Source organism: Elephantulus edwardii, unplaced genomic scaffold (genome assembly GCF_000299155.1).
Source record: "Elephantulus edwardii isolate Elephantulus edwardi_28Jun2011 unplaced genomic scaffold, EleEdw1.0 scaffold00095, whole genome shotgun sequence".
Lineage (NCBI taxonomy): Eukaryota > Metazoa > Chordata > Mammalia > Macroscelidea > Macroscelididae > Elephantulus > Elephantulus edwardii.
This window is the reverse complement of record NW_006399845.1, coordinates 12,318,622-12,344,668: the sequence shown is the minus strand read 5'-3', so window position 1 is coordinate 12,344,668 and position 26,047 is coordinate 12,318,622. Positions and strand designations below refer to the sequence as shown.

General features: G+C 45.2%; 3 protein-coding genes across 4 annotated transcripts in view; 1 reads left to right on the top strand and 2 right to left on the bottom strand.

Annotated features, from left to right (window-relative positions):
* Positions 1-1,261: 1,261 nt before the first annotated feature.
* On the top strand, positions 1,262-4,757 carry PAIP2 (poly(A) binding protein interacting protein 2). The gene is given in 3 exon segments (XM_006903784.1): positions 1,262-1,399; positions 2,536-2,715; positions 4,692-4,757. Coding segments are annotated over 3 exon segments (384 nt in total).
* A 5,356-nt stretch (positions 4,758-10,113) lies between these two features.
* SLC23A1 (solute carrier family 23 (ascorbic acid transporter), member 1) overlaps positions 10,114-26,047 on the bottom strand; it is a 16,494-nt gene continuing 560 nt past the window's right edge. The window contains exons 2-15 of one of the 2 annotated variants that reach the window (XM_006891178.1): positions 23,746-23,757; positions 19,548-19,654; positions 19,019-19,176; positions 18,305-18,393; positions 18,033-18,112; positions 17,695-17,876; positions 17,451-17,571; positions 17,132-17,288; positions 16,715-16,862; positions 14,770-14,875; positions 14,466-14,595; positions 14,222-14,365; positions 13,480-13,575; positions 10,114-10,352 (exon numbers count right to left, since the gene is read on the bottom strand). In XM_006891178.1, coding sequence (XP_006891240.1) covers positions 10,114-10,352; positions 13,480-13,575; positions 14,222-14,365; positions 14,466-14,595; positions 14,770-14,875; positions 16,715-16,862; positions 17,132-17,288; positions 17,451-17,571; positions 17,695-17,876; positions 18,033-18,112; positions 18,305-18,393; positions 19,019-19,176; positions 19,548-19,607 — 1,710 coding nt within the window. In that variant the 5' untranslated portion in view covers positions 19,608-19,654; positions 23,746-23,757. Of the gene's footprint in view, positions 10,353-13,479; positions 13,576-14,221; positions 14,366-14,465; positions 14,596-14,769; positions 14,876-16,714; positions 16,863-17,131; positions 17,289-17,450; positions 17,572-17,694; positions 17,877-18,032; positions 18,113-18,304; positions 18,394-19,018; positions 19,177-19,547; positions 19,677-20,207; positions 20,244-23,745; positions 23,758-26,047 lie in introns of those variants that run through there. The other variant, XM_006891177.1, reaches the window with a different exon arrangement.
* Positions 23,453-25,415, bottom strand: MZB1 (marginal zone B and B1 cell-specific protein). The gene is made up of 4 exons (XM_006891179.1): positions 25,239-25,415; positions 24,153-24,277; positions 23,714-23,824; positions 23,453-23,609 (listed from the first exon to the last, which is right to left on the bottom strand). The coding sequence occupies exons 1-4, from the start codon at positions 25,413-25,415 to the stop codon at positions 23,453-23,455; spliced, it is 570 nt and encodes a 189-aa protein (XP_006891241.1).

Here is a 26,047-nt window from a genome sequence, read left to right as displayed (position 1 = left end):
GACTTCAATATAGATTGCATCTCAGTGCCAAGAAAACAAAGATTCTTAGCACTGGACTGACTGATAGGCAACATCATATCATAATAGATGGAGATTAGATTGAAATTGTCAGTAGCTTCATCTTAATTGGATTCACAGAAACCCTTAGTACCAGCAGTAAAGAAAGCACAGTTAGGAGCCTCTCCAAATTACTGAGAAGTAATGATGTTAGTTTGAGGATTAAGGTATGTCTGATTCAGGCCATGATCTTTGCAATCACATGCTGTGCATCTGAGAGCTGCACAGTAAACACAGATGACAGAAGAATTGATACCTTTGAGTTGTGGTGTTGGAGAAGAGGATTTGAACTTCCCATGGATGGCCAAAAGAGAAAATAAGCCTTGGAGAAAGTGTAACCGGAGTGCTCTTTAGAGGCAAAGATGATAAAGCTTTGCCTTGCATACTTGCTATGAGAGGCTTTTCCTTGGAGAGGAATATGGTGCTTGGAAAGGCAGGTTGACAGAGGAGAGGAAGACCCTCAGTCAGGTGGATTGACACAGTAACTGCCACAGTTGATCTGGTAAGTCAAGTGTGAGGATGGCACAGGATAGGACAGGCTTCACATCTATTGTTCATAGGGTACTCAATTTGATGGCACCGAACAACAACTAGTGAGTAAATTGTCAGAAACAAGACTTATTATATTAGGTATTCCTTATTCTTACATGAAAAGATAATAGAATTCTCTGAAATTCAGCAGTGAGGAAATTCTAATAGGGTGAAATGTAGAGGAAAAAAGCAGAATGGATGACAAGCTATGAAGGAGCAATCTGGAGCTATGTTTTGGGACTGAAGACTTAACAGATTATGAAGTTTGTTGGTGTGTACTTTGAACTTCCATATTTAAATCCATGTTTAAAAGTGAATTTCCTTTTTGTAGTCACTTGTTGACCGGCACTTCCTGACCATACATTTGTAATGAACGAAAGTCCAGTTCATTGCCATTGAATCAGAACCGACTCATAGCTGACTCACTGGATTTCTGAGGCTGTAGATTGGATGAGAGCTGCTGGTAGATTTGAACAGTTGGAGAGATGTGTCTGTTAGGTTAGCAGCACAACCTCATATATACTTTATCTTTCACATACTCTTTATTGTGTATATCTAACAACTTAACCATGATTTATGTTGGTAATAGGTGTTTACTTTGAACTGAAAGAATGACTATAAAATAATTATACTGTTACTCTTACAAGGTTAAAAACGACAACTAACACCAATCATGAAAGATCCAAGTCGCAGCAGTACTAGCCCAAGCATCATCAATGAAGATGTTATTATAAATGGTCATTCTCATGAAGATGACAATCCATTTGCAGAGTACATGTGGATGGAAAATGAAGAGGAGTTCAACAGACAAGTTAGTTTTGTGTAAAACATATTCTTTTGTAGCCCATAGTCTTCAAATGTGATTATAGTTTTTCACTAAAATGCTTTTAATCTAGTTACTTATATCTGATTTTATGTACCACTGCTCATTTTATTTTAATCCAGAGATGGTGTGGCTATGAAATTACTACTAGGCTTAAGTGTTTGTTTAAATAATTTGGGGAGTTTGTTTTAAAGTCCCACTCCCAGAAGTTCTGATTCAGAATTACTAGGATAGAGCCTTTAAGATGATTTTAGAAAGCTCATAGATGCTTCGGGTGCACAATTAGGTCTGGGAATCATTTGCCTTAGGTTAATCTGTTACTGTATTGCAATGAAGTAAAAAACAGGAATCAAGACTGATGGCCATAAGTATACTGGAGCACAAAATTTCTGCTGTTTTTCACCTGAAGTTTTTGTTAAAACCACCACCACCATTGAGTCAGAACTGACCCATAGTTAACCCTCTGGCAGGTTTTCAGAGGCATTTAATTGCTTGGGAACGAGATTACCCATCTCCAGTGGAGCAGATGGTAGATTTGAACTGTGTGCTGTAGGTATTGCTGCTCAGCTTCTTACCCCTAGGCCACCAGAGTTCCTGAGGGCTTTAAAATTTAGAGAACTATAATACATTAATGAGCTCTGGTGACCTACAGAGTCAGGGTTTGTCCTGCCAGTACAAAGGCAGGCAGTTTGAAATCACCAGCTGCTCAGCAGGAGAAAAATGGGCAATTTCTTGTGTAATTTACAGCCTTTGAAACACCTTTTGGAGGGTCAATTTTTAATACATTGTGAATCTGCAGCGATGACTAACTGAGTATGTTGATAAATATATTTTACTCCATTTCTAACAACTGACCCCATCTTCTTTAAAGTATCACAGGTAATTCTGATACACATTACTCAGTGACAGCCACTCCTTTGTTACTCCTCTAGTATTCTCTGTGGGGGGAAAAAAGAGTATCTGACTAATACAACAAAACCCTAAACAGATCCTCCCAGGTTTTTAGAGCACAGAAATAGGGGAAAGAATTATAATAGTGTGTGTTTAAATGGCTTAATTCAAGATCATTTTAGTCTGTTCCTAATGATGTCTTACCAAGTTTGCTATAAACTCTCCTTGTCCAGATAGAAGAGGAGTTATGGGAAGAAGAATTTATTGAACGCTGTTTCCAAGAAATGCTGGAAGAAGAGGAAGAACATGAGTGGTTTATTCCAGCTCGAGATCTCCCACAAACTATGGACCAAATCCAGGACCAATTTAATGATCTTGTTATCAGTGATGGCTCTTCTCTGGAAGACCTTGTGGTAAAAAGTTTTATATTTTGTTTTTTGGGAATTTATTTTAATTTTTGTTTGGGTTTTTTCCCTCCAAACATGGCTCATCTTTCCTAGAAGTAGAAAAATAGCCACCATCTGTTTAAGAAGCATTCTTCATCTCTTCCGCTTCCAAAATTGTGCTGCTGCTTATAATGAAAGCAGAAGGCTCCACTGATCTTATTTAAAACATGGAATGACTTCTGGCAGTACACTAGAGCTAGTCTTTAGATCATATTTTGGGCCATTCCTTATATATCTTGAACTAAAAGGCTTCCTAAATTGTCTTAAGGAATTAGTCTAAGAAAAGTACATAAAATATCTTCAAGTAACTTGGCCTATAAAAATGTGATTAATGGTTAAGTCTTGTTCTTTAATCATATTGTAGACATTTAGTGAAGGTTATTAAAATTTTACCAGAAAGTACAATTTCAGAGATCTTTTCCTAACCCATGGGTTCCAGAACATGACTCCTTTGCTAAAGGACTTTATTTTGCTGAAGGTTTTCTTTTAAATCTAATGTTAACCTTCCTGTCCATGTTTTCAGTCTTTAGTTACTTCTAGAAGATGCTTCTCTAGAATTTGTCCTCTAGACTGTAGGGGGTTTTTAAAAATTACTTCTCTTCATTGTGTAGCAATTTTTTTTTCCCAGTTGGCTATATATCATGATTAACTTTGAAACACAGGGGATCAGTCTCCTAGCCATGTTTATTTTTAAAAAGCTCTCCTGATTACAACTGGTCTACCCCAGCCAGGCATTTGGAAACTTTTCTTCTGAAGGGCTGTGTAGAGAACACTGACATTTACACTGTGGTGTAGTGACTGACAGTAGCCCAATGGAGCTCATGTTTTATTTGGGATATGCTTGTTTGTCCCTTACTTAGTCGCTCCATGTATAATCCAAATAGTGAAGCCATTTGCCAAGTATGATATACCACTTTAATCTGGAAACAGTATAAATTCATAATAAAGATTCTGATTCCTTTTACTCAGTCTTTTAAAGATTAATTTGTCTTACCCTATAGCTTCTAAAAACTCACAAATTCAGGAACACTTTTTTATTTAAACCTTACACTTGTAACGTGTGCTGTATTTCCTTATAGGGAAGAGAGACAATCTTCCAGGAAAGTAGTTGTATATAAATTATGAAACTAAAATTATTGCTCCAACATGCTTTAATATGATTGTTTTGTCTTAAAGTATGTGACATGTAGGGATCAGGTTCCATCTAGATGCTGATATACTACATTTCAAGTTTTGAAGTCCATCCTGTTTTCTTCTTTAAAAACTTGCAGTCATAGGCATAGTACAGGAGAATTTCCAGCTATTTTCCCCTGTACTTTTATTTTGGAAAGTGGTGTTTTAGAGACAGTGAATAATGCTGATGCATTATTGACCCATTTCCCCTTATTTTAGCTGATAATAATTTTTAAAATTCCCAGAGAGTGATTTATTCAAGGGTACATAGGAAGTTAGGGGTAGAGCTGGGATTCAGACTTAGATCTTCTGATTTCCCAGTGTAGTTTTCTTTTCCTGTTACATACCATATGCTTCCTGTGGGAATTAGAAGACAGCAATTGAAGAAAAGAGCTCCATATTTGGAGTGAGGATCACAAAGTAGTTAATCCATAAACAATCCATAATCCACTCATTTTAATTAAAATGGCAACACTTGTTTTACACGTAAAGAAAGCCACATAAAAAAATTGCAGTGCCCTTCCCTCCCTCTTTTCCTGCTTTCTCTTTAGAAAGTTTACTATATTTTGATAAACCTACATGGCTTACACCAATTCTTACTTTCCCTGCCATCGATTTTTGGGTTACATCTAACCTTATAGTCTTGAGTGCTTCCTTTTTTTCTTGTATTTTTTTGGAAGGTGTTTTTGCGTGTGGATCTGGGTTGAATGCTTCTGAGTATCTGGAGCCATCTGTTAATGAATTTACTTTTTTATGTACTTATTTTCCAGGTCAAGAGCAATCTGAATCCAAATGCGAAGGAATTTGTTCCTGGGGTGAAGTACTAAAACATTTGAGTAGATGGGGCCCTCTTTTGGTGGATGTAGCACAATTTCCACACTGTGAAGGCAGTATTAGAAGACTTAATTGTAAAAGCTCTCTCGTCACTGTGTTACACTTATGCATTGCCAAAGTTTTGTTAGTCTTGCATGCTTAATAAAAGTGCTGAGACTGTTATTAAGTAAAAAGCTGTCAAACATTTACTGAAAATAGAATTGTCCTCATGGCTTGATGTGAAGACTGCAAGGAAAGAAGCACCAGTCAAGTTGTGACAGAGACCCAAGTTAAAGACTGCTCAATCTTTCTAATCTTTTTTGGGGCTAAACTGCTAAACTAATGTTAACTAGCATTTGTTAATGTCTACACTTTATTTTTTAAAAAAAAAGTTAATCTAAATTACGTCCAAATGTTAAGAAATTTCTCAATTTAGACTTTAGTTTGAATTTGACCCCACTTTCTTAAAAAAAGAAAACAAACTCCTTTTTCTCAGGTGGCAAACTAATTTTAAAAAGTATATTTAAAGCTATATCTTTGGTTACTGAGGTTACATGAAGTAACGAGAACTATTCCTGGCTTTTGTGGTATGTTATCATGTTAGAAATGTTGAATTCTCTTAATATTCTACTTCTGAAGAGATAATGTGATTTGAAAATTGCATTTTCTAAGGATTGTCACTCCTTAGCTATCCACATAGATAGACCTATGTGAAGTCTTAACATTTTACAGACCCGTAATCCAGTTGAACAAAGAAATTGTAACGTGATTTGAGTGGTGCTTTTCCTTGCTTTGTTAACCATCACAATAGTCTGCAGCACAACTTTTCTTTTAACAAAGCTAGAACAGTTTTGGCTTCTTAAACTTCATATTTGAGTAGGTTAAGCTGCCATATGTGTTCAGTGTGAATAGTGTTTAAGTTGAAAATATTGTAAAAAAATTATATTTTTTCAAAAATATTTAAAAAAATAAATAATAGTAGAACTGAACTGTTGACTGTGTTTATTGGATTTTGGGATGTACATTCTCTAGTGGTGGTGGTGTCCCTTTTCATCCATCTCTCAGTGCCTTAGTCCTGCTGGCAGTGTAAGCAGACAGCTGTTTTGTTAGATTCCAGTAATAAATATGCTGCTTTGTAAGTGCCTCACCGCTGCTCAGCCCTCCTTCATCTCCTTAGCTGCCGTGTCAGAGCAGTTTATGTTAAGGAAGTTCTTTTTACTGATCATCATAATGTTAAGCTTGCTTTTATTATTTTACCTCCTTTGTAGTTTCCAACTTTTACAAGCCATGACTGTTATTGAACTGGTTTGCTATTTTGATTACTCTCCTTTGTCCTCCTATCCTGCGACAAGCTTGCTTTTGTTTGTGGTTAATATTTATGTCAACCACTAGCATTTTCTTGGCTCCATACACAGTTCTGCCTCATGGCTTTCCTCAGCTCTTGATAATGTCCTCTGTACCTTATTGAGCTCACAGGATTTTTAATATTTATCATGGAAGCTTGTACAGTCATTGGCTTAGAACAAGGTCACTTCCATAATGCTAGTGGAAGTGAACTCGGGTGGCCTGGGGCTTCCTTGTTTTTTCCTAGCAATAAAAACTCCCTGGGAGGATTCTCAAAAAGATTAAGAAGACCATGTAGTTAATTTGGGCTCACATGCTCAGTAGTGGTCCATATGATAGCCAGCAAGTTAATATATCCAAAACTCACTGCTGTGGAGTTGATTTGGAGTCATAGAAACTTGTGGAATTCCAAGGCAGTAAATCTTAATATGAAGAAACTGCTCATTCTTCTCCAATGGAGCAACTTAATGGGTTTGAGCCACCACCCATTCAGTTAGCGGCCAGACATTTTATACACTATACTGCTGGGACTGCTTAGTTAATGTGGAAGTGGATTTTTTTAAGAAGCTGTGAAACAAAAGTAACTGTCTTTTTTTTTTTTAACTGATACAGCTAAACCGATCTGTCCTTTTTTTTTTTTAATTTTATTATTTTTTGTGCATTATACCGTCAAATCAGATCTGACTGGTACAAGAGAAGATTGTCCCTCCTTCTCCAGCAGAGCATCTGATGGATTCGAACCAGGCACATCTGGGATTGCAGTGTAGCTTCTTGCCACTAGGCCACCAGAGCTCCCTTCGGTCTGTTCTGTTAATAGCTCAGTACCATGAATAGTACAGGGCTGTCAGATGCAGGTGTACAGAGGTTTTTCTCTTTGAGCTAATGCCAAATTGTTGTTGTTAATGTGCCCTAAAATCATCTGCAACCCATAGCAACCCTTGTGTACAGCAGCTCTGAAGTTTGCCCTGTCCTGAGCCAGTCTCCCTCATTTTGACACACCAACCCCCATTTCCCCAGGTACTGTATCAAACCATCTCATCCAGGGTCTTCCTCTCCTGTGCTGTCCCTCCACCCTTGCAAACATGATGTCCTTCTCCAAAGACCGGTCTCTCCTGGAAACTTGCCCAAAGTATGTGAGACAGAGCTTCAAAATCCTATCCTCCAGGGAAAAACTTGGTTTCATCCTCTCCAGTACAGACCTACTTGTTTTCTTGGCAGTCCATGTCATGTTCAGGACTTTTCTCCAGCACTACAACTTGAAGGTGTTAATTCTTCTGTCATCTTTAGTCACTGTCCAGCTCTCTGATGCATAGCAAGTAATTGCCAAGACCATGATCTGGATTCCATATTACTATTATTGTTACCAAGTATCATCTAGTCTGATCTGACTGATAGTTGAACCTCCTAAGACTTTTCAGATACTGTAAATTGCATGGGAGGAGATTGCCTATTATTCTCCTTTGGAGCAGCTAGTGGATTCAAACCATATGCATTTGAATTGGTAATAGAACTATTTACCCACTCCCTCCAATTGATCTTAATACAGTGTAATTGGAGATTATAAACTAGAATTAGAGAAGCACTGTAATTTATAATGAGTTAGCAAGACTCTAGATTGACCAGATTCTGCTCACACACACCGAAGACTCTAGACTTCCTCGATGTGAATGCTGCATTAGGACACAAGTCACTTAACCTTTGTCTCTGATTTCATAAGTATACAGTTGTAATAATGCGTCTAAGGAGTGTTTGAAGATTTAGTATATATCTAGCACTTAAGATTATAGTTGGCACCTAGGAATTTATGTTTAAATGCTTACAATTATCACTAAGAAGGATTATTCTAGGCTAAACTACTTTTTTTGGCACTTTCTCCATCTGAGGGAGCATGCAGCTATCTGAAGCTAATTTGCTATTTTAACTAGAGAGATTTGCATCTGCATTACAGGTTGGAAATGGGAAGTTTCAGAGCATCAGCTATTTGGTTTTGAAGCCCTTTGAGCAAAGATCACACCATTGACCTACTCTGGAATAATTTTAGGATAACCAAAACCATCCTGTCTGAGAGAGTCCTAAAACAAGAGAAGGAGCCTTGGTTAATGAACTCAGCTGCTAACCAGAAGGTCCACATATTAAACCCACTGACCACTTTGCAGAAGAAAGGACCTGGTGATCTCCTGTAATGATTAAGACCTTGGAAAACAAATTCATTTTTTGCAGTAATTACCAATTCCCTCCACTTAACCTGAATGCACTCAGGTGAGACAGGCCCATAGGTATGCCCCCCTTCTCCCTCCAAGTGAATATTGAGTAATTGTGTATTGTCAAAAAAGTGTCCAGTATTAGTTTTTGTTTTGTTTTTAAAAAATTCCCCCCACCCCCCATTCTTATTTAAAGCAAATTCTTATTTAAAAGCAAGGCATGCTTGTTGATGACTCTCTTAACAGACTAATTTGAGTTAATTGAAGCTGCTCCCTGGTTCTACTCTGGAGAGTAATCTGGGACTTCTTAGTGTTTTGTTTTTGTGGTTTTTAAAAAAGTTTTTGCAGGGAGTGTGTGGGGAATTTGTTTTATTTTTGTTTTTTAATACATTAACCCATGGGCAACCCTCGAGGGGAAGAGGATGAATTGATTTCACATTTCACTTATTAGATTTAGTTTAGAAAACATGTTTCCTACCTGGTGCTCTTAGGAAGGAGTATCGTAAACGCATCGTTTAATAACATACTCCTTTTGAAAGTTGCCTTTCTCTCCACCCTCGAGTAGGTCCAGTATTTGATGAAAACTCTTGGAAGTGTTTGGAACCTGTCTTGCCCCCTCTTTTCGAGGCTGCACTATACTTTTGACTGTGACTTTGAAGGAAATGTGTTTTGCCATTTGCTGTTTATTTTTGGATGTTAATGTCTAACTTTTACTGATAAATGAAGAAAAATTTTGCACCTTTTGAAATGCACAAATGAATTGAGCTCATAATTAATTTTTCTCCCCTCAGTCATTAATCTTAAATGCTTAGTTTAGATGTTTAGCTTTATGTAGTGTTTGATGTGTTCCTAGAACACAGCTGAAGTCCTGATGTATGGAGGAAATATGAGGAGTGCTGCTAGCAGACAGATGTATATGGAATGATTCACATCCTCTTGAATTGATGAAGATGGAGGCCTGCTTCGGTTAAGAAGGTGGGGGTGGGGGTGGAAAGAAAATGGGACCAGTTAAGGGAATCCCCTTAACTTTATGAGAAACCCTAGAGCAGCCAGTTGAAGCTCTTTAGTTGAATTAAAAACCATGAAAGGTCTTTTGAAGACTCTTGGTAAGTGTTAATAGGTATTTATCAGTTCATTTTGGTTTCAGTTTCCAATTTTTTTGTTTTTTAAATGTTTGGGTAATCTAAAAAGACCTTCCCAAATTCATAATTCTTGTAGATTCACTAGTGCTGAACCAATATTTTCTCATGTCTCAATTCTTTGTATATGCATTCTTTTCACATTAAACAACAAAAACAAAACACCAAACCCTTTTATTTAAAAAAAGATCTTAAAAAATCCAGATTAATTCTTCCCTGTTCTGTAGGGTTGCTGTTAGCTGGAATTGACTTGATGCCACATAACCACATTTAAACAAGGCAGTTTATATAAGATCTCTCCCATTGTGCCATTATCAGTCTTTTCATATTCTGAAGTGATAACCATTTAGCATACTGGAGTTAAGGTGAGCTGCCCATGACTGAAGTTGCCAGCTTTTGAGCTCCAATTGACCAGATTCTGTCAAAACACACCGAAGGGGTCAGTATTTTATCTTCTCAATTTCTTTGTGATCCATACCAATTGGGAAGTTCTAGTTTCGGTATAAATGATTAAGAAACCCACTCAGAAGGCCTGTGTTCACCTTTTACCCAATCTACCCTCTCCTTGAGGACATTTGATAGGATACAAAAAATGTAAACTGATGATTTGGCTTTTCTATGTCAAATTGATTCTTCAATCCTCTCACAGAAGCCATAAAACAAAATGCATCCTACCTTTCTTGGAAATAATTTTTTTAGACTTTGGTGCACACAGCTCTGCTTTCTGGAGTGTCTTCTGGAACTGGAAGCTCCTTTTTTGACCTTAAAGAAAATCCTTTGAAGACTGGGCAGATGGGAATGAATTTCAGAAAAGCCATCCTTTTTACTATGCCCATCCCGATGGGGAAGTCGTAGCTCTTGAGGCTGGTGGATGTTTCACTGTTGGCATGGGCCCCAGCTTTCCACTGTGTCAGGCCTCGTTCCTCCGGGCTTCCTGGAAGATAGCAGTGAGGGTAACATTCCAGGGCCAGCAACCTTCTCTTTTCCATAGCCTAATGCTGAGATGGACTTCAAGAGTCAGGTACTTTCTAGGCCCAAACTGGTTCAAATCCATCAACTGCTCCATCATGGAAAGAAGATCTGCTTCCATGAAGATTTACAGCCTTGGAAATCCTTTGGGCAGATCTACTCTATAGGGTCTTGACAACAGTGGGTTCGAGTATTTTTTGTATGTTCAGTATTATTTCATATTTGGAAAGTAAACTTGGTTTTTATACTATCACAAAGTGATACCCATTTTCTTATACTCTGAAAATAAAATAAAAATTTTGTTGGTAGTAAGAATACACAGAAGGGGGGTTTTTCCAACTAGAAGAATTTTCCTGTAGAAAGTTGCAAGTCTAGAAAAAGGATAGATTTCCATGTGCCTAGCCCACTGCATGAATTAGTGTCAGCAGATGAGCCATAAAACAGCCCAGATCACAAATCCTATGAGTAGTGCAGACCAAATGTACTGAGGGAGGACTTGGTCTTCCGGGGAGATTACCTGGAGGAAATAAGGTGTGAACTAGATAGGGCAGGATGCAAGCTGTAAGTGAAACATGTGGTGGCTGATCGTAACCCTCACCATTGCTAGCATGCAAAAACCAGTCCAGATTTACTGTCAGACAACTCATTGTCATCAAGTCAGAACCAGTTCATACCTGACCTTCCATTGGGTTTCCAAGGCTATAAATCACATGGGAGTAGAGACTACCTATCTTTCTCCTTCAGAGCTGCTAAGGGATTTGCATGTCCAGGCAGGTGTGGCCTTTGTGTTAGCAGTGCCACCCAGCAGAGCTGCTCTCTAGCAGATGGCTGCATATTCTCTACCTGAGCTAACCTCCTGCCCAGCACTTTCTTTTCCCAGGATCTGGTCAGGCGCCCTCATCTAGGATGCTACCTCAGTGACCTTCCTGAGCAGTTAAAAGTCAGTTTTACTTCCTATTCATTGTTTTAAGATTTCCTCAAACTTAAATATCCATCAGTGTCCAACCAACACATTCCAAGCTCATGAGCACCACTGTCATTTGTGGCACTAAATTGACTACGTCTTTTCAGCTTGGCTTGTGATAGCAAAAGAAAAGGGATATTTTTTTATAATACAGAACCATCCTTTTCATATTTAAACCTTGTAAGCCCTCTAGCAAATTAAAGTTTGCAGAAAGCTGTGCAGTTTCTATTGTGAGGGTTTCGGGTTTTAGCCAGATCAGAGTTTGAATCCAGTTTGTGATTTTAGGCAAGTTAACTTTACTCTGAGCTTGTTTTTTCATCCTTGTACACGGAAGGGCTGTTGAGGATTTTAGCATAAAGCATTCATGATCCCTGGGAGGGATGGTAGCTAATGATTAATCGGAGTACTTAATCCCACTACTCTGAAAAGAATCATCTCAAGTCCACAGGCAACTAGTACCAGGCTGCCTACCTTGATGCCCTCTCTCCCCCCAGAGTCCCTAAGTCATCTCTGCTGCTTTGTAGTCTCAGGTACACAGGATGTGCTGTGGTGCAGCTTCCTTTAAGTGGAGGGCGGGGGATGGGATCCATTGTCAGGTTTCCACCCATCAAAGGGGCAACTATTCCCAGGAATTCCTGCTGCCTAAAATCCCCCAGGGAGCCTAGCCCTTACCTACCTTACCACACACTGGCTCTGCAGAGCCAGCCTTTCTGTTCTGTGCCACTGGCTAAATGACCATGCCGAGCCTGGAGCTTTCTCAAGGTTGGTAAGTGGCTCGACTTGGCAGTTGGGCATCATGCTGCTGTCCCTTATCCTTATCTCACAATCATTTTTCTCTACTGATAATTGTTTTGACTATTCCACCAGAGCTGCCTGGTAGTTTTTGCCCCATTCTTGACCAAGCCTTCCTGATCTTCCAGCACAGCTCTCAGACGAGACAGTGGCGAGATGGGTCAGATGGACTTGGCTAAAATCTTAGATTTGCATTGTCTCAGGTTCCTTCCCTTAACAGGGTTACTCCTCTGTTTTCTTATGTGTGAAAATCTCTGCCTCACAGGATGGGTTTTAAAGATGAAAGATGAAATAAGGTACTTGGCTCCATACTGGCCCCTAATAGATAAAAGGCTATTTTAATATTAGAGAATCCAATAACATTTCATTTTCTCTATTTACTGGGCACATATATGTGAGCCCAGAGGATTCCCAGAAAGGATATTCTTTGCAAAAATACTCAGACATCAAAGGGAAATGTTACAAGTATGACAGCTGACATGTTTGGAGTAGATTCTGGGTGGTGCTTTTGGGTCTGTCCTATATGTAAGTAAATGCACTTAGAGACAGCCCTCAGCCTGGCGGCTATCAAGAAATACTGAAGACAAAAGTTCATCTCAGCAACTGGGGAAAGAGAGTTGGCAATAGGAAGGAATGGACTGTGTAGCTAATTGTTTCCTTTGTCTTTAGACCAGAACTAAGGGGTACCTAGCTGCCATTACTGAACATTTAGAACAAATACTACACAGAAGAATCCTAAGGAAGAAAGGAGCAAATGCATAATAGACTTTAAAATACATGGTTATCCAGGCTTTCCAGAACCATGGACTCTAAATGAATTCCTGAAACTACTGCCCTAAAATAGTCTTTAAACCTTAAACTGAAAATATGAAGTCTTAAAACCAAAGACTAGCATAACAAAGAATGTTGTGACCATTATGTTCTTTTAAGATACATAGGATTATGTTGTCAACAGCCACTTGAAAATTAGATTAAAAACTTTATGAGGTTATGTTAATGGGGGAGGAACAACTCAAGGGAGGCAAGTAACGATGATTGCACCGTTTGAAGGGAGTCAGTGTCACTGACTTGCCTATGTAGATATGAATTAGTGTGTTTTTGCTGTTTAAATTCTCAAGAAATATTTTAAAATTCTTTTTTAGAAAGCATCCAATGTGGTAGGTCTTTCAGGTCGCTTTGTCAAGGTCTGTGAGTCATGTCTGCCTCTCTCCCTCCAGCTAGGGCACCTTCCATAGCCTATCTGTTCCTTCTCACCATGGGAGTTGTCCTGTACCTGGCTACATTTCAAATTCAGTCCAGCCTAGCTCTGCATCCCTCACTCCAGACTGACACATACCTGGCACTGTATTATCCAATATGAAAGCAAGACAGCCACCCACAAACATCTCAGTGGTCAGCAGCACAGTCAGAATCTGGTCCACTTCAGGGATGCCTGTGAAATAGGCCAGGAGTCAGTGGGCATTGTAGCATCACCTTGTGAGCAGAGGAAGCAACGACTCCTGTGCTTCCTTTGAGCGGACACAACCATAGAAAATCCAGCCTTTTTTAAGAGTCAGGGCTGGAAGGGCTCCCTTGCATTGCTGGAGCTGAATCCTAGATTTGTCCACTGCTGGTGGTTGATTTGGGATAAATCACTTAATCTCTCTGAGCCACACTTTTCCACATCTGTAAAATGAGATCATGAAATATCTCTTAGGGAGCTGTTGTGAAACATGGGGTCACAGTGGTGTTCTGGTAATGGATACCTGCTAAATTATCCTTTCAGCTGTCAATTACTCAGAGATCACAGGATTTGTGGCTCCAGCTTTACAGAAGGGAACCCTGTTGGCCATGCTTCTGTGGTTCAAATCCACCTCAAGAGAAAGGTGATCTCCAGTTGACAGCCTTGAAAATGGGGGATTAGTTATTAATAGACTCTGACTCAACAGCAATGAGAGTTGAGAACCATAAATAGAACTTTTCTTCCTTCTCCCTTCTCTCTCCCCCACTGTGTTGTAGATACTTTAAGGGAGGTGGCTGTGTTCAAAGTCACAGGCCCAGCCTTTTATTCCCTTAAACATAGAGACAGGAAGAAGCACCTGTGTTGATGGCACCCGGGTTGGACTCCAAGTAATTGGGCAGTGTGAGCCCAAAGAACATGGAAAAGCCAAGCACGAACAGATTGCGAGAGGAATTCATGTCCACAAACTGCAGGTTGGACAGTCCCACGGCCGTGATCATGCCTAGGAGTAAAGAACCAGTGGAAAGATGGCAGGACCTGCTGCTTTGCCACCTGCACCGCAGCACCCTGCCCCAGTGCCTCAGCCTGGGCCTTACACTCACCAAAGAGAGTGCAGAACATGCCCCCCAAGATGGGGTCAGGAAGTGAAGCGAAAAGGGCCGTGAACTTGCCGATGGTGCCCAGGACCAGCATGATAGCTGCTCCATACTGCACCACACGCCGGCTGCCCACCTGCCAGGAGAGTCAGGGGAGGGTTGATGAGGGGGCGAGGTTGGGGCCTGGTAAGTGGGGCAGGAAAAGGCCCTGCTTTTAAGGACAAGGGGCAAGAAAAATGGGGATCGGCTTAGGGTGGGCCTGCAGAGCATCGGATGAACACAGGGCTTAGTGCTGCTGCGGCACCAGGACCTTAGTGATGCCAAGGACGCCGATGTTGGGGCTGGATGACGTGGACCCATTTCCTGTGCCCAGTAACCCTGCAATAATGCAGCAGATGCCTTCAGTGAAGATGCCTCTGGAAGAAAAAAAGACAAATGAGGGCCTTAGTCCAGCCTCTAATCTTATTATCTGATAAGGAAAGGAAAACTTACTGTAGTGAACAATTTCACAAGGATTTTACACCTTTGATGTGAAAACAGGTAAAATGTTGCTACAGACCAGTCAGTAAATTCAAGTAAGACTATTGCATTCCTGGTACTGTCTCTTAACCGGGACTACAGAATCTTTGATGTGGTGAAATATCAAATTGTTCACTAGAGATTAAGATGTGCATTTGTACCTTGCATACTGGGTAACATTAGACCTGCTCTACCTGGCCCTGGATCTTCCCAGGCCTCTGGCCAGGCTGCCAGCTTTCACAGGGAACGTGGGGGGAAGCAACTGTAATTCTTCCCACTCCGGGCCAAGTCCCAGCACTAGTCCCAGTGTACTTGCATTTACTCCCTTGGGCAAGTCTGAGCTTTAGTTTCCTCAAATGTAAAGCTGAATAATAAAAGTTCCTGTCTCAGTGATGTTGTGTTCTTGTTAGATGCTGTCATGTATGGCTCATCGCAACTCCATGAACAAGATCTTCTATCCTGTGCCATCTTCACAATTTCTGGCACTCGAGCCCATTTTTGCAGTCACTATGTCAGTCCATCTGGTTGAAGGTCTTCCTCTTTTTCGCCATCCCTCCATCTTTCCCAAGCATGATATTCCTCTCCAAGGAACAGCCTCTCCTAGAAACATGCCTGAAGTATGTACAATGACGCTTTGTCATCTTTGCCTACAAGGAGCACTCTGACTGCCCCTTCTCCAAGACATATCTGTTCTTTTGGAAGCCCATGGGATATTCAGCACTCTTCTCCATCACCACAGTTCAAAGGCATCAATAAATCTTCTGGCACCCTTATTCATCATCCAGTTCTCAGATGCATAGCAAGTGACTGAAAAGACCATGGCCTGAATTGAGCATACCTTAGACTCAAGCTAACGTCATTGATAATTTGGAGAGATCCCCAACTGTAGATTTTCCCAGTGCAATGTATCTCCTGATCTCTTAATTGCTGGTACCAAGTGGCCTGATTGTGGAGACACATAAGATAAAATCATTGACAATGTCAGTCTTTTCTCAGTCTATCATGATGTCTATTGGTCCAGTGGTAAAAATTTTTGTTTTCTTGACATTGAGATGCAATCTATATAGAAGGCTGCATTCTTTGTTCTGCAGAAAGTGTCTCAGATCCTCCTCACTTTTTAGCAAGCAAGGTTGTGTCATCTGTATAATGCAGATTATTGATGAGTCTTCCTCTGATCCTAAGGCCACATTCCTTTTCATAGATTCCATCTTCTTGAATAATCAGGATACAGATTGAATAGGTAGGAAGAGAGGATATAACACTGATGCACTCCTCTCTCCATGCAGTGTTCCCTTGCTCTGTTCACACAACAGCCTCTTGGTCTAGATAAAGGTTTTGCAGGAGCACAATTAAGTGTTCTGGGATTACCATTCTTCTCAATATTAGCCGTAATTTGCTGTGATCCACACAAATGCCTTTGCATAGTCAATAAAGCACAAATAGACACCCTGGTATAAGACGTTGTGTACCATTGACATCAGTGGCATTATGGGACATCAACGTGTATTGATATTAGTGGATTGGATACTGGCCATCAAAGGTGAGGTACAGAGAAGGTTGTCAATAACTCAGTTTTCCTTAGACTCCATTATATCTCCTTAGCAACTCTCAGCAATCACAAAGTAGCAAGTATTCTCATAAGGAAAATGAGATCTGAAGGGAGTGATTTTTCCAAGTCTCCACCTCTGGGACTCAACACACATTCGCCTTGTGTATTGGTCAGGCTGCACACGTACCTGTTGATGGCATGTACTGGAGGAGGTGGCGCACCAGCCAGGCGCGCACACGCGTAGTAATCGCCAATGGACTCAATGATGCCCGCCAGTGTGGCACTGAACATGCCCAACACAGCAGCTGCAGTGACCGTGGGCAGCCCCCACTGACCTGAGGCAGAGATCAGAGCCACTGAGAACACACTGGGTATTTGGAGAATTGATCGGGGCAACTGTAGGGGGTTGATGAGATCTCAAGTTGTGGAAGCTGCTCTGGATTCACTCAGGAAGCGGAAGTGAAGTCTGAGTAAAACGGCTTTGTCGGCGCACAGTAGATGTGTCGCTAACGCTACTTAAACTCTCATCAGTCGGACTGGGATCATTAGGGGTCTCAAAATTGGTCTCAGTTACAGTTCTTGGGCCCAGGGGTGGGTTGCTCACAGGGGTAGGGGATTCGAATCCAAGGTGCAATAGCCATAATGTCACCACGGGCATCAGTCCGTGCCTGGAAACCGTAGACTGTGGGGTCTGTAGGCAGCACATCCGTCAGAGTCAAGACGTAGCAGAGCAGCCACACAGTCATGATGGCCAGCACGATCTGAAGGAAGAGGGCAAGCAGTGCACCAAGGGCCCTGCAGTCCTCACCCCAGCCCCCCACCTGGTACCGGGGACCCCACCTCTGCTCTAGTTCTTCCTTCCATGTTACTCCCTCAGCCTGGCTCAAGTCCAGCCCCCACCCCAGTTGCCTCCAGCTCCTCACAGGAAACATCTTGAAGATCTGGATTCGAAAGAGGGTGAAGCCTTTGCCCCAGCGGTAGATAGGCAGCAGGAAGCTGAGGTCACGCAGGTACTGGGAGAAGAGGACGATCAGGAAAATGGAGCTGGGGGCAGAGAGACAAAGAGGTGACTGGCAGACCAGCTGGGCCCAGGAGCCAAAACTAAGGGGGAAGAATGTGAGGAGTGGGGACTGGGACAGGATGGGGTCAGGCCTCGTTCCAGCTCACCAAGCTGAGATGCCCCAGTGGGAGCCAGCTCGGTCTCCAGCAGCTTGGAAGACAGAGAGACCAATGAGGGAAACAGTAGGGGTGACTGTGAGAGGTCCAATGTAGCTGAGCAGGGCCCCAGGCAGTCCCAACAATCCAATTACCACCTCTACCATGCTGGACACTATGATTGCACCCTGGACCTGGGAAGGACAAAAATCATCTTTCAGTCATCATGCAGAGGCCATGATTTGACTAAGGGTGGGATGAAAGCTCCTGTTCCACCTTTTTGCATCCCCCAATTCAACAGTCAATCACTCCCACCTAGTCCCCTTGTCAAGTCCAGACCTGTACTCCAGGTGCAAACCCACCTCTCGTATTCTTGGGTGCCAGATATGAGAGGTGTTCAGAGGCAGACTCCAGTTACCGTAGATCTCCTCTGAAACAGGGATATGTTGTGTGTTTTTCTCTCTCTCTCTCACATACACACACACACACACACACACACACACACACACACGCAGGAGAGGGATAGAGGGAGAGGTGTACCCTGGTTTCTGGATTCAGGACAGTCACCCAGGCCTCCAGGGCCCCAGGCCTCCCCTCTTCAGTACCCTGGGAGTAAGCCCACCTTCTGAGGGGCATTTCCATTTTTCCAGGGCCAGGATGGCTTTGGCTGGAATCAGAAATGCAAAGGCACTGGCCTGGAAGAGTGGCAGCCTGGGAGGAGAGGCACAGGGTAGAGAGGAGAAGCAGATAGAGACAGGACAATCAGATACACAGAGACAGACAGAGGGATAAGGTAGAGGGAAGCCACTGAGGCCCCAGGCAGGGCTGTTCCTTACATTTTTTAGAACCCAAGGAAGAGGACCCAGATCACAGGCTTCCCCCTCCCTCCTCAACACCAGCTCCCTGCACAGAGACCAGGTGCACAGAGGTGACCAACTTGGTTCCTGAATCCAAACCCCAGTCAACTTTCCCTTTATCCTCAAACGGCCTCTTTTTGATCACCAAGCCTAGAACTGTACACAGGGGTACAAGCAAGTGACACTGAGCAGAAGGGCTACTGGGACCACACAGACCCAGGAAGCTGAGTTTAGGCCAACTGCACTGGGAGGTCTGGGGTCCCAAGTACCCAGAGTCCAGCTTAGGGGGCAAGAACCCAGCCGGGGCATAATCCTTTAAACCTACAGACTCCTGACTCCTTAAGAGCAACAGAGTGGCTCTCTCTCAAGGAGACTCCAGCTGCCAGGAAGCAGCTCTTTTTTTTTTCTTCTTGCCCCTCAGTTCTCTGAGAAGACCTCCTCAGGCCACGCTGTGTGGGGAGTGGGGCGGGGCAGCTCACCGGATGCCTAGTGTGGTCTGGATGAGGGTGGTGATGCCCACGCACGTGAAGATGGTGCCAATGAGCTGGCTGACCATCTGCTGGTCACGGCCCACGCACAGCGCCTCCGCCAGGAGGAAGGGCACAGCGATGGTGCCGCTGAAGCAAGTCAGGTAGTGCTGGAGAGCGGGGGCAGCGCGTGAGCGGTTCCCCAACGACCCTAGCCTTCCCCGGTGGCTTACCCAGAACCTGCACACCCCACCAGGGAGTCCCGGGGAGTTAGCATTTATCTGCCGAGGGTCAGTGACCGCCCCACACCTTTCCTGCCGCTTCTGAGCCCCCAACCCCAAGGCCGTCCTCCCCCCACTAACACTCCTGCGGGCACTAAGTAATGCTTCCGGGGATTACGCCTCTGTTGGGCATCTTCCCCACCCAACTGGGCAACAATCACTGTGTTGACCTTAATTTTCTCTTCCTGTTATCCAATATGACCCCATTAGCCAGGGAGGAGGGTGCCACAGTGAAGGGAGGACCCTAAGGAGAAGCCCACCTGGAAGCCCAGCAGGATACACAGGTACCACGGTGGCACATCCTCAATCTTGTACAACATATCAAATTGAGTCTCTGAGGGCAGGAACTTTGGGGGCTCCCTGGTGGCTGCTGAGTCCAAGGACTCATACTATGGCAGCAGAGAGAAATAGTTTGGTATTGAGTAATCGACAGGCAGTGTTCATCCTGCCCCAGGGAGAGCTCAGGGGGCCTTACAGTGAGGCCCTGGAGCTCCACTTCCTCCCCCACCCCAAGTCCCATACAGCTGTCACTCAACCTGGCCACACTTGGCATCCACTTCATGCAGGGATGAGTCCACTGTTCCGACTCCTGGAGTGGTTAGGACCTGGGAGGATGGGTGCCTGAGTCAAGTGGTTTAGGGGACTGACCAAAATAGGGGGCCAAGAGGAGACTGGACAGGTTCTCCTTGGGCTGGGCACAACCTAAGAGTCCCAACTCTATCCCCTGGCATCCTTGGGTTAGCTTTGAAATCCCAACTCTGGCCCTCACCCCAGCCCCTAATTTCCACAAGCGGCCTGGAGTGTTGCTCTCCAACAAGTTCATCAACACTTTCATCTCTGCCTCCCAGAGGGGAGACTTGCACCAGCCTTCCAGAACCCACCCCGGAGCTACCACCCAGCTCCCACTCATCCCCCGGCACCTGTGGCTGGCCCTCAGGGTCCTCCTGGACACTCATCTTTGGGGCAGAGTTGTGAGAAGTTCCTGAGGAGAAGAGGGAACAACATTACAAAGGCCAGAGAGGACTTTACACATCAGACATTGTTCAAAGTAAATCTGTAACCAGAGCCTCAGAGCTGGATTGCGAAAGGGGAACCCAGGTAGAAGTAACGTATTAACTCTGGCCATAGTGGGAAAGGCCACCAAGCCTCTGCCGCATTTGTCTCCTGAGCACTCTCTTCTCTGGGCATGGGACCCGACCTCTTGTTGGGAGAAGGCCCAAGAAGGAAGTGGGTGGGCAGTGAGAAGGCTTGGAAGTTTTCCAAGAACTGGGTGAAGTTGGAGGGAAATGGGCACTTTGAACATCCCACACCCTGTCCAAGGCCCTTCTCCATTTATTAATCATTATCACCATTATCATAATCACTCTCATTGCTGAGTAATAGACATGCACTGTCCTGCTTAACCCTGTGGTGTTGGGTGGTATTATCTTTCCCCAACATGATGCAGATAATAAAATCCTAGAAACACACATTCAGAACCCAATTCAGAACCTATGCTGTAATCACTGCATTGCATGTGATAAAGTTCAATCCTCCCCACGCCCCAACACTGAGGCTTCCTGAGCCGCACAACATATGGGACCCGGTGGATATGGCACCAGCCAGGCTGGCCTGGCCCTCTCTGTCCTCTTTCAGGGCTCAGATTCCCTTCCCCTCCTTGCTGGGACCAGTCACATAATGTGTGGGGCCCAGTGAAAAAAGGCAAACATGGTGTCTCCTGTTAAAAAACTACAAGATATTTTAAGATAACAATAGAGAATTAAATGAAACTGTCAACGCTCTGGGCACAGGTTGAAAGACACAAGGCCAGTCTTATTCCTTGTCTCCTACTGGAAGACCCTGGAGTCTGAGTCTGATGGGGAGATAGAAAGGATCCAGGGTCTCAAGGCTTCTTAGCGGGTGGGGGTTGGGTCCAGAGTCCAGGGTCTACTAGTTGGTCCCTGTGCTACCACACCCTGCCCTGGGGCTCACCTACTTCTTGGTAGCTGTGTCCAAGGCCAGGCCCTGCCTTGGGAGCTCACGGGCAGCACCGCTCTCCAGCTGGGCAGAAACTTCATGGTGAAGCCCTGAGTCCGTGTGCCTGTCCGGCCTCCAGCCCTTTCCTTTGTGGGTCTGCCTTCTCCTCGCCCTTCTTGGAGCCTGCTCTAGGCTCCTAAAGTTGTCCGACCAGTTTGGATTCTTGGAGGTGCTCCTCAGCACTTTCCTCCCCACCCTCAGCAGCCAATGCTCCTCAGGGGGCTGTGGAGACAAAGCCCCGCCCCTCACATACACAGCCTGGTGATAACAATGAGACCCAAATGACAAAACACAAACCCCAATGACAGGCGGAGAAGTTGTACATGGTCCGAGGAACAAGGACACACAATGGGCCCACAACACCCAGACTCTGTGCAAAGAAAGAGTCTCTCAGAATCAATCTAAACAAAACTAAGGTCAAACAGGTCCATGTCACAGACACACAGCTCCACACCCCCTACACTGACAGCTCAGCCAGTTTGTCTAGGGTTCTCTCTGCAGGGAGATCCTGAGGAGGAGGAGTTTCAGGCAGATCCTGGAACAAGTGAGGGAATATGGGGGTTGGGGCTGCAGTGCATGACCCGCGTGCGAGGGCACACACACACACACACACACACACACACACACCCGGGTACATGCAGGTGTACAGGCCTCAGGTATTCCCATTCCTCCTGCAGGGATGTCCCCCTGCGCAATCTGAGTCCTCCTCCCAAGCTTCTGCTAACCAGCCAGGAGCTCACTAACAAATGGGAATTAGCTGCTATTCGCTTACATCCCAGGTCTCCAGTGGGAACAGAGAGATGCTCACAAGTGAAACTGCAAGTTGTAGACCCACTTTACCTCAGGAATCCCGATTCCTCAGGGAAGGGCCCCAGGCCACAAGAGTTACTGCAGAGATCTGTGCTTGGAGCCAGGACACTGTGTCCAGCTGGTTGGAGGAAACCCATGCTGCCCAGATCCAGACAGAGGTCCAACCATGCCACTGGGGTCAAGGGCAGCAGACTCTAGAAAGTGAGTGGTCCCGGTGTCACTCAGAGATCTCAGGCTCAGAGCTTGAGCTGCCACAGCACGTGTGTGCGGCCCACCTCTGTAGTTCCCATTGGTTGGTTTCTTTCTCTCATAATAGAGATCTCAGAGCTGTGGGTTCCACTGAGTATGTGACTCTATCTCTGTGCCTTTGACAGCTTGTCAACCAGCTTACCCCTAGGAAGCTTGTGAGAGCATATACTTGACCTTCTGGTTGACTAGTGGTAAGGAACTGCGCTGCTATCCCAAAGGCACACGGTTAGAGTCCACCAGCTTCTCCGTGCAATTCAATTGCCTCTGAAAACCTGCTCAATGGTCAGCTATGGGCCAGTTCCAACTTGATAGCACACAACAACAGAATGAGGAACATTGAGCTCTGGTGGCCTAGCAGTAAGAATCTGCACTGCAGTCCTGAAGGCACATGGTTCAAATCCACTAGCTGCTCTGGAGGAGAAAGATGTGCAATTTCCTCCCATGTGATTAACTCATTACCTAAAACCCACTGGAGGGTCAGCTATAGGTCAGTTCCAACTCATTAGGGACACAACAGCTCTGCTGGAGAAGGAAAGACAGTCTCCTCCTGTACCAGTTGGATCCACTTTGACGGTACACACACAACAACAACAACAACAACAGGAGGAGGAACATTAGGGAGCTGTGGTGCCTTAGTGGCAAGGAGTTGCACTGTCACTCCAAAAGCAGCTGGTTTAAATCTACCCATTGTTCCAAAGGAGAAAGATGGGAAATCTCCCGTGTGATTTACAGCCTCTAAAAACCCTCTAAAGGGTCAGTTATGAGTCACCTCTGACTCCAAGTCAGTCAACTGACTTTGAGGATGAATGTCATCAAAAGCATCAATGTCTGTCCTCTCAAACCCCCAAGTACCCTTTGCAGAGAGAAACAGTTGGTGTCACTGAGTTTTATTAGAGTCCAGAGAGGAACATCCTGGCTCCCACCCAGGCAAGCCCCAGGCCATGCACAAAGCTGGAGGAGGGCAGACTGGCAGTGCAGAGCAAGGCCTCTCTGCCCCTGGGACCAGCCTTCGAAAGGGCATGGGGACAGTCCAGAGGTGAGCTGTAGCTGCCAAGCCTGATGGTACTGGGAGAGGGGGAGAGGAGTCCAATTAGAGCTCTTCTCTTGGGGCTGGGGTCTCCTCCGAGCAGGGCCCCTGTGGTTCTCCACAGAGCAATGACTCCAGCACCTCTTGGCCTTGTTGGTGAGCTTCATAGATCTGGTCTTCTCCAAATTCTCCCAGGTAGTACAGACATGTCTTGGAGAGCCTACAGGAACCCAGGAGGAGCTCAGACCCTGCTCAGCTTGCAGGGGCCAAGCCAGGCTCTATCCTATGCCTCCTTCTCCCGTTCCCAGCCCCAACCATTGTCACCTGTTGGGCCAAGGGCCCCCTGTGACCATCACACTGATGCTTGGCTTTAGCCCGTTGCCGAGTCCTGGTCCCGTGAGCCGTTTTACCTGGTTCACTTCTTGGACCCCGTAGCTGTTGGCAATGGGGAGGATACAGCATTAATGGGTGTCCAGCCAGGGCAGGGCCTGCCTCCACCTGAAGTGGACACACTCCATAGCCTCAGGAGCATTTGCTGAGCTCCATCCCTGGTGGAAAACCTAGCCCAGAGGGGGAAGCCCTCCACCCAAGGTCACACAGCAAGCCTCTGAGGTCAGGCTCCCTCCATTGTCTTTCCACTCTTTCACCTCCTTCCAGCCCCAGCAGAGCCTGTGTGGAGTGTGTGTGGGTAAGTAGAGAGGGTGGACCTCTACCGTGAGCCTTGGCCCTGGAGGAAGGTGGTAGGTACCCAGTAGACACTCACCCCTGCCAGCTCTGGGTGCAACTTCGGTCTAGGATGTCTGTGTACGCAGACTCACTCAGTTCTCGCCGGCCCCCAGACCCAAGGGTATGAAGCTTAGCCTCGGCCTCTGCCAGATGTTGCCACATCTGGAACAAGGAGGGGCTGGGAGTCAGGCTTTGGAGCTGCACCCAGGGGCGAGGTCTCTGGGGAAGCCGAGGTGGCAAGGGAGCCGTTTGGGCAGGAAGCACCTGCAAGGCAGGCTACACAGCCCCTCCCCGAGTCCCTGTAACCTAGGTTCAGGCCAGCCCAGGCAGGATCCACTCCCAAGAACGGCAGTGGGGTGAGAGCCTCAGGACGAAGGGGAACACTGGGCGCAAGTTCCCCTGTACCCACCCCTGGCACGCCTTCCCTGAAGCTCCTGCCTGTTATAAAACTCACTGCCACTGAGCCCATTAAATTGCATGAGAAGAGATTGCTCATCTTTCTCCTCCAAAGGAGCTGGTGGATTTGAACTGCCAGAGAGGCCCAGCTTTAGTGAGTCATCAGCGAAAATCCCCATGGGCCAGGCCACTGGAGCACTCTCTGCCATCATAAGCACAGGCTGCTTTAAAGCCTGAAAGCAAGGAAGGAGCAGAAGCAGAGTCTGGTCTTCAGTGATGTGTGTCATCGGGCACATGGACATGGAGATGGAGGGATGCTCCAAGTGTGTGTGAGCACTCAGACACATACCCTTCCATGCATACACTCAATGCATGTGCACACATATACCTACATACAAGGAACCCGGTCATGAAGAGAGGGAATCCCTGAGGGTGTCCCTGCAAAGGAAGGGGCCTGAGACAACAAGAAAATTATTTCCTGGGCTCTCAAGACGCCTGGGGTGTCCCAGAATATCTGTTTTCTGATGGGCAGGCAGATGGACAGATGGAAGCATGAGGAAGAATGAGGTAGAGCTGTTAGTTCACAGAAGGAAGGCTGTGTCTGGGGCTTGCTGTGTAGGGGTGGGAATGTAGGGCTTGAAGTTCAGTGGTGGAATTTGAGGTAGGTGGAAGGTTCTGGCTGGAAGAGGGGGCTTGATATGGGCAGCAGAAGTGTTGGGGGGCTTACCTGGTAGGCCACAGCCCTGCAGGCGTCACAACGCAGGTGAGCAGGCATATGAGACGAGTACTTCTCCTCATCATCCAGCTGTGGGGCAGTGGCCGTGAGAGTAGCCCTGTCCCCAAGGCCTCCCGGGATGGTCCAAGCCCCCAGCAGTAACAGTAGCAGCAGCAGTGACAGCCTCATGGTCCGCGGAGCCCACTCAGCAAGCGTGGGCTGTGTTGGGTGCAGGTGTGCTTATCCATGTGTGTGGTGTGGCTGGCACAAATGCCTGGCCGGCCCAATGAGGAACTGACACCTCTCCCTCCCCCCACGGCACAGAATGTGCCACGTGTGTACTTTTTTTGGCGGGACCGCCTGACTTCAGCCATCTCAAATCCATTTTACATACAGGAACAATGAGGCCTGGGCAAGGTCATGTGAAAACTAATTCCTTCTATATCCTGGGATCTGCCTGGATGCCACACTGTGCTGAGCACCTTGTGGGCAGAAGTTACTGTCATCATTCTTCTATACTGAGGACTCTGAAGCTCAGAGAAAAGTGACAAGTTCACAGTCCTGTAGTTAGAGGGGCAGAGACCAAATGGGGGGCCAGGTGTGACTGACCTCATTGTCTGTCAGGCACTAAGAAGCCAGGAAGAATGAGGTGACAGGCATAGCATCAGCCTAGGGCTCCCTCCCTGGGAGGCACCTCAAGGTCATTGAGGAAAGGCATGTGAAGGATACACATATCTTACTCTAAGGGTTCCCTCTACTCAGTCCATCTCCTGGCAGGAGAAAGGAGAGAGAGAGAGAGAGAGAGAGAGAGAGAGAGAGAG